This window comes from Seriola lalandi, unplaced genomic scaffold (genome assembly GCF_002814215.2).
Source record: "Seriola lalandi dorsalis isolate HSWRI2012SDOR001 ecotype SW California unplaced genomic scaffold, Sedor1 jcf7180002054885, whole genome shotgun sequence".
NCBI lineage: Eukaryota > Metazoa > Chordata > Actinopteri > Carangiformes > Carangidae > Seriola > Seriola lalandi.
In genome coordinates this window covers 1,850,389-1,858,019 of record NW_019525437.1, presented here as the reverse complement: position 1 = coordinate 1,858,019, position 7,631 = coordinate 1,850,389, and the positions used below count along the sequence as shown (strand labels likewise).

Below are 7,631 nucleotides of genomic sequence, written 5' to 3'. Positions count from 1 at the left end.
CCACCCTGAGCCCAGTTCTGTTGGAGGTTTTTTTCCTGTTAAAGGGAGTTTTTCCTACCCGTCGCCAAGTGCTGCTCTTTGTGGGAACTGTCGGGTTTCTCTCTATAATAAAGTAAGGTGTCGACCTTACCTTGTAAAGTGCCGTGAGATAATGTATATTATGATTTTGGACATAAATAATCAATAATTATAAAAACATATAAGACTGTTGTTGACTGAGTGCTGTTTTACTTATCACAGTAAACAGACCTGATGAGACCTGATGAGATCTGATGAGACCTGATAAGATCTGATGAGACCTGATGAGATCTCATGAGACCTGATGAGATCTCATGAGACCTGGTGAGATCTGATGTGACCTCATGAGATCTCATCAGGTCTCATGAGATCTGATTAGATCTCATGAGACCTCATGAGATCTCATGAGACCTGATGAGATCCGATGAGACCTGATGAGATCTCATGAGACCTGATGTGACCTGATGAGACCTGATGAGATCTCATGAGACCTGGTGAGATCTCATGAGACCTGATGAGATCCGATGAGACCTGATGAGATCTCATGAGATCTGATGTGACCTGATGAGATCTGATGAGACCTTATGAGATCTGATGTGACCTGATGAGACCTGATGAGATCTGATGAGACCTAAAGAGACCTCATGAGCCCTGATGAGATCTGATTTGGGACATACTTTGTATCTGAAATTTCCAGAGGAAAAACCTGCAGCTCAACATCTGTCCAGCTGCAACAACATCCAACCAAACCTCAGTGAGTCTGCAGTAGTTAGCATGTTAGCATGTGAGATAACAGCTGATCTGACATCAGGTGACCAGGTGAAATGTAGCTGTTAGTTTGGTCCCAGTAAATGAAGCTAGACCTTAGTGTGTGAGACTGAGGCAGAGGAGCTGCTCTTTGTCAGGTGATCACTGGCAGTGGGCGGTCTTACTGGCCGGCTCCACCCCTGGCGTGAAGCCATTGCTGAGGCTGTTGGGACTCGGGGGTGTGGCCAATGCAGGTGTCGCCTCGATCCTGGAGGTGGGCTCTACGACAGAGCAGCTTTTCTGCGGCAGCCGGGGGTGGACCAGCGCGGTTTTGGGGACAACGGATGCCTGTCGCAGCCCGTCAGCTCGCAGCGGCGGTCTGGTGGGGGCGGGTCCTGTGGGCGTGACATCAGAGCAGGGGGGTTTAGGGCTGCGCGGGGGGGAGGGGCTGAGGGAAATTTGCTCAGCGGGCTTTGATTCTTCGTCCTGCAGCTGCTGATCCGGGGGTGGAGCCTCTTTGTCTGCGGGGGCAGAGCCTGTGGGCTCAGGTGGCAGGTCCTGCTGCATACTGCTCTGTCTGGAGGCCCCTGAGCCTGGAATCTCACAGCTGTCGGTACGACGCCGCGAGCCCTCGTGCATCCGACTGGTGGCAACAACCGCCTTCATGGCAGCCTGTCAACACACATGTTCACCGTCAACACACACTCATGAAGCTACAGGTGAACATACAGACTACAGACCAGGTCAGACCTGAGACCAGAGTCTGAACCACATCTGTTTTAAATTATTACACCAAAGAAAAATGGAGTTTGGGTTTGTAGATTGGATACAAACTGCTAGCAGCTACACAGCTAGCCTCAGCTTAAGCTAATTCACCACAGCAGCTGCTCCTCTCATGTTGCTGTTGTATTAAGTCTTTGAGGCCTCAGCTGTCTTTGCAGATAAACGCCTTCTTCACCTTGAGTTTACGTCGAGCATTGAACTCCTGCAGTTTCCTCTGGGTGGTGTCCATGTGAGAGAAGCGAGCGGCTTTACCCAGCACCCAGGGATGCTGCAGGGCCTCTCGCACACTGAGGCGCTTGTGAGGGTCAAGGACAATCAGCTTACTGACCTGCAGACACACAGACACGTCCAAGCCCAAGTCATACACCAGCCTGGGTTAAGTCTCAAGTCCTTCAAAACAAATCCACATAACATGACACAGGTCCAAGTCTCAAAGTCTCTTCTAAAACACATCCATGTCCCTTGATACAAGTCCACATTAAATCTCAAGTCATTCTCAAACAAATAATTCAAAAACATGATCAAGTCAAGTCTAAAGTCTATATGGAAACAAGTTCAAGTCCTCTCAATCCACTTCAGACAAATCTAACTCATGTCTGACATGTTTTAAAGTGTTTTTTTAAATATCAGGTAAAGTCAAGTCTAAAGCCCCGACCAAGTCCAACTCATTTATTCAGACCACCAAAAGCTGTCAGTGACACCAACAATGACCTGACACTTCTGAACATTTTACTTTGAGATCTCTTTGAACTGAACATTTGATGCATTAAAAACAATTTGCAAGACAAATTTTCACGTGTGCAGGATGGAGGCAGCAGGTCTGTGAGTCATAACATGTATTTATATATTGATTGACTAAAATACATATTGATGGATGAAGTGAAACACAATGTGTGTTTTTGTGTGGACACAGCAGAACTCACCAGGTCCTTGGCGTTGAGGGAAACCTCGTCCCACCACGGAGACACAAACTCATAGTCGCAGTTGAGGATCCTGCTGTACATGTACTGATCCCCCCGTGGGTCAAAGAAGGGCTCGAACCCACAGAGTCTGGAACAGGAGGCAGGCCAGATCAGTGTGAACATGTACGTACCGGAAAGGTATAGTACCTGTTCTACACAACACCTGTCAGAGAGTCTGGTAACATTCTTCATGTGATGACCATGTTTCAAACTGCAAACGATCTACATCTTAATAATCAATTATTAATTTGTTGTAGAGTCCTGAAAAACTTCTTTGTCTTAAAACAGACATTTCAGTATAATGTAATTTGCTTCAAGAACTTTATAGAAATAACAAAGAGAGCAGCTGACTTCTGTTACAAGAAGGTTGAAATGAATTATTATTTCACTTGTTTTAATAAAGTAAGAGTTTAAAACCTGGAGAGATTAAGCTTTCTACAGTGTGTGATCAATTATTTAATGTATAAATAAGGAAATACAAAACACAACATAAAATACATCACAAACATAAAACAAGCTCCCAACACAAGCAGCCAACAAAGAAAAACAACAGAACAAAGGAAAATGATGATAATAGTTATTATATGAACATCAAGAAAAATCCATTAAAAAAACCAAACCCCATTATCCCCATCCCCTCATCATGAAGATTATTATTAAAGTCAATTTAAGTTGTTTCATACTGGAGTATATACTTCAGTTTTTATACTATTTGTTTGTTTTATTTATACAGACCGTAGTGTGTCTACTTGTCTGTGGTTATCTTACTGTAAGTACCACTGAGACACTAAATGTCTGAACAATGACAATAAATGCATTGAACTGAATTGAATACAGTTGAGATCATTTCAGGAAAGTGTAAAAAAAAAAAATAAAAAAAAAGATATACACACTGTATATATGTTTATACATATATATATATATATATATATATATATATATATACACACACACACATACATACACATATACAGTTTATATAATGTTAAAAGTAAAATGTTAAAGTAACTGTAAGAAAAAAATCAGAAAAGTAAAAATCACAATATTTCACTGACTAGAGACTAAATATTCAGCAAGTACCTTAAACTGTACCTGAGTACAGTACTTTTGTAAATGTAATGAGTTACTTTCCACCTCTGCTAATTAGTGAGTAACTCACTCACAGTAAATTACTTCTAAAAATATGACAATCACAGTTTATCATAATTCATCTGAGTACAGTGAGTGAGGAATCATGCAGCAGTGCGCTGGTGAAGACATTAAACAAACCCATCTGAAGTCACATGACCATGTTCACGTTAATGTCTGAGGAAACAGAGTTTGATGTTATGTCACCACTCCACTGTCAGGAGACAGATGGACGAGCATGAAACCATTCAACCACCAGAGTCCATACTGACAGGAATGAGTCAATACTGACTCAGTTCAGTGTGTGTGTGTGTGTGTGTGTGTGTGTGTGTGTGTGTTCGTGTGTATGTGTGTGTGTGGACTGGCAGCAAGGTGTTAATGCACTCACAGGATGTAGAGGATGACGCCCACCGACCACATGTCCACCTCGGGGCCGTAGGCATTTCCCCGCAGGATCTCTGGAGCTGCAGACAGAGGAGCTGTTAGCTGCCAGGTGGCTGACAGACGCTCTAACTGAGAAATCCCACAGAGCAGAGGCTGCACTGAACGCATCACTGCCTGCTGCCGGATATCACAGCAACACAGCTCGTTAAAGACATCACTATACGCATACTACACTATATACTACAGATAGACTACTAATAAACTGACAATAAACTGAGAAACGTCCATGAACGTACCACAGTACCCTGGAGTACCACAGACGGTCTTCATGGTCACCTGGTCATCGATGATTTTGGACAGACCAAAGTCGGCTGTAAGAACAGAGAATATTTCATCATTACAACTGAATTAAAAGAAAAACATTTTATGCTGTTTAACTTCAGATTAAAATATGTTTTTTTATTTTTTATTGACATGGTTCTGCTGTTTCCTGTTTCTATTCTGGGCGAAATGAGGGGGTGAAGCAGTGGCAGGTGGAGGCGGTGGAGAATCAGAGTGCAGAGTGTTGGTGGAGGCTGAACATGAGCTTGTTCCATCTGTAGCTGTGAGCTGGAGAACCACCAACACTCTGAGAGGCTGTTCCAAAAAACTGGACCAGCACTGGGCCGAGAGTCCGGCTCTTCACTACCTCTGATCCCACAGTTAACAGCATCATGCTACAGAAGCAGAATGCACTGACTTGAGAAAAGAAAATCCTCAGATTTTCTGTAAAGCTACAGGAGACTCATTTGCTCTTAGTGACTGATAGTAACCAACAATGAGGTTTGCACTTTACCAATTCAATTCAAATCCAGCATCAAATCCACTTCTTGAATCTGAATCCCTCTGAATCCATGATTGAATCTTATTAGTTTTATGAATGAACTCAGCAGCTACTGACTCCACATCCTGAAGCTCCTGAACCAGGAAGGTGATAACGTCCAAACCTGATCTGAAACCAGGTTTGACTGGGAGATTCCTACACTGGTGTGAGATGATCCGCTGATCATATTTGTCTGTTGAACGGCAAAAACACATGCACATTCATTGGCAGAGTGAGACGTCTATTCACTCACAATCTTTGTCTGAATAGAGACGACACACGGAGGAGAGTTAACATCGATCGTTTATAGCTGATCTGAGATCTGCTGCTGCCTCTGTGTTTTCCAGTGATCCTCATGAATAACGAGAACGCAGATGAACAATAGGATCAGCAATAAGTCGCACATCTGGATCCAGGTCCGAGATGCAACTTCCAAGATGGACTCATCATTGAGTCATAATATAAAACCATGAGTTTAATTAATCTAGTTGCTCTGGAGCCAGAATCTGAAATAAAGTTTGAATAGATTGGAGTGAAAGAGGTGGTTCATCACAATCTGCCTCCATCATGCAGCTGTGTCGGCTGCTGTTTGTCAGCATCCTGAGAATTAACTAAGTTTCAGATTTCAGCTTTGTTACCGATCTTCAGCGGAGCATCCAGCGACAGGTCGGCGTACAACAGGTTCTCTGGTTTCAGGTCACGATGCACAACGCCGTTCTCATGGAGATACTGAAACACACACACACGCGCCCGCACGCGCACACACACACACACACACACACACACACACACACACCTCAAAATGTTAGAGAAACACAGTTTGAAAGCTGCTGAACTCCACAGCTGAACCCCGCCCCCCCCCCCCCCCCCCCCGGCACACAATACAATGTGAACCCTCAGCTGTCAGGTGAGGTGAAGGTGTCTGAGGTGGGGGTCGGGGGGTGGTGGGGGTCTGTGAGGAGGATTTGGCAGGACAGACTGAAGCACAGAATGAAAGTGAATGAACAGATGGCGTCTTCCCGTAGCTCCCAGCATCCCCTGCTGCTCTCTGCACACTCACTTGCCTCAGATCAGCTGCAGCAGGACACTGAGTTTCTGTCAAACACTGAGAGACAAGAGACGCACAAACTAAAACTAGAGACATTCTTTACCGACAGTCAGAACACACTGTTTCCTCACTGCTGCAAACACATTGATTCACGCCCTCGTCTCCTCTGCACAAGTCTGTTCACTAAAAAAACAACTTCACTCAATTCATCTAACAAACTTCTGAAGACATTTTTAATCTTCAATGAGACTCTTTAAAGCTCCATACAGTCTAAAGGTCTGTGTCCATGTGTAGTTTGATTATAGATCAGGTCTAGGTTCTATATTAATACTGTGAAAGTATCAAAGCCTCAGTCCACAGAGAAATGCACACAGCCTGTATTCATTAAAACCAGCCGTCAGGACCTCTGGAATTTTGTGATGTCACAAAGACACAATCTCCACCTTCAGTCACGCCCCAAGCTCCGCCCACCCAGACTCTCGATTAATCTTTCATGTTCACATTAATTACTTTCATCATCATTTAGTCAGTACAATATCAGATAATAGTGAAAAATGTCTGTTTTAACATCTTTACATATTTTATTTGACCCACATTTAAAATCCTCATTTCACTACCAGGGTTGTTTGGCAGCTTTATATGGAAAATGACTGAAACAATGGACTAATCATTGCAGCTCTGTTACTGTTGTTATTATTTTGTAGACAGATATCTTCAGACACTCAACACTTTGATTTCTCATCACAGAATGAAGCAGCTCCTCTTCTGTTATTGGTTCAATTCAACTCAATGTTACCTACATTCCATTGAGGAAGTAGGTGACAAGAGGATGTTAGCTAAGCTGACATCCATCGTGAACAATAACTCTCACCCTCTGCATGACACTGTAGGGTCTCTGAGTAGCTTCTTCAGCAGCAGACTTTTACATCCTCGCTGTAAGAAGGAGAGGTTCCGCTGGTCCTTCATTCCAGCAGCTGTCAGACTCCACAACTCCTGCTCTTCCTGACCATGTGCAAACTTGCACTTTTTCATGTACATATCGTGTGTATTGTGTATATTGTATTTATTAGTGTATATTTGGTATAGTTTGTTGTATATTTCCATAGATGTTTATTCTATAGTTGTTTATTTTTTTGCTGTGGTAAATGAATTTCCCAGTTGTGGGATAAATAAAGTTAATCTAAACTAAATCTAATCTAATGACACTGAAGGAACATTTGCATCTTAATTTAGTTTCTGTTTTGGTGTTAAACAAATAAAAGCTGGAAATCAAATAATGACAAAGTCCACATCCAGTTTTATTTGAAGAGACTTTGAATCTTTGAGATGAGCTGAAGGGTAAATACGTGGTTTTCAGAGGACAGCGACAACATAAAGGACTACAGGTGATATTACCTATACGATCAAGACCACATGGTACATTCAGTATAATGAGACTGGCAGTCATTTAAAACTCGTCCATCTCAACCAGAGCCACATGATGAGAAACTCAGTTGTAAAATGATGTTGATGTATTCAGGGTCTGCAGGATGTTACTGTGCTGCAGAGTAACACCACACACACACACACACACACACACACACACACACACACACACACGTATGTTTTTCTGTGAGTTAAATGTAGGTCACTTGTGGTGGTCAGTGTGTGTGTGTGTGTGTGTGTGTGTGTGTATGTGTGTTCATTAATCCTCTCTGGT

The 7,631-nt window shown here is 42.9% G+C and overlaps 1 protein-coding gene across 1 annotated transcript in view; it reads right to left on the bottom strand.

The window, feature by feature from the left end:
* Positions 1-11: 11 nt before the first annotated feature.
* LOC111671585 (calcium/calmodulin-dependent protein kinase type IV) overlaps positions 12-7,631 on the bottom strand; it is a 22,359-nt gene continuing 14,739 nt past the window's right edge. The window contains exons 6-11 of the mRNA XM_023428705.2: positions 5,523-5,613; positions 4,319-4,393; positions 4,027-4,102; positions 2,472-2,598; positions 1,724-1,876; positions 12-1,437 (exon numbers count right to left, since the gene is read on the bottom strand). Coding sequence (XP_023284473.1) covers positions 928-1,437; positions 1,724-1,876; positions 2,472-2,598; positions 4,027-4,102; positions 4,319-4,393; positions 5,523-5,613 — 1,032 coding nt within the window. The 3' untranslated portion in view covers positions 12-927. The remainder of the gene's footprint in view (positions 1,438-1,723; positions 1,877-2,471; positions 2,599-4,026; positions 4,103-4,318; positions 4,394-5,522; positions 5,614-7,631) is intronic.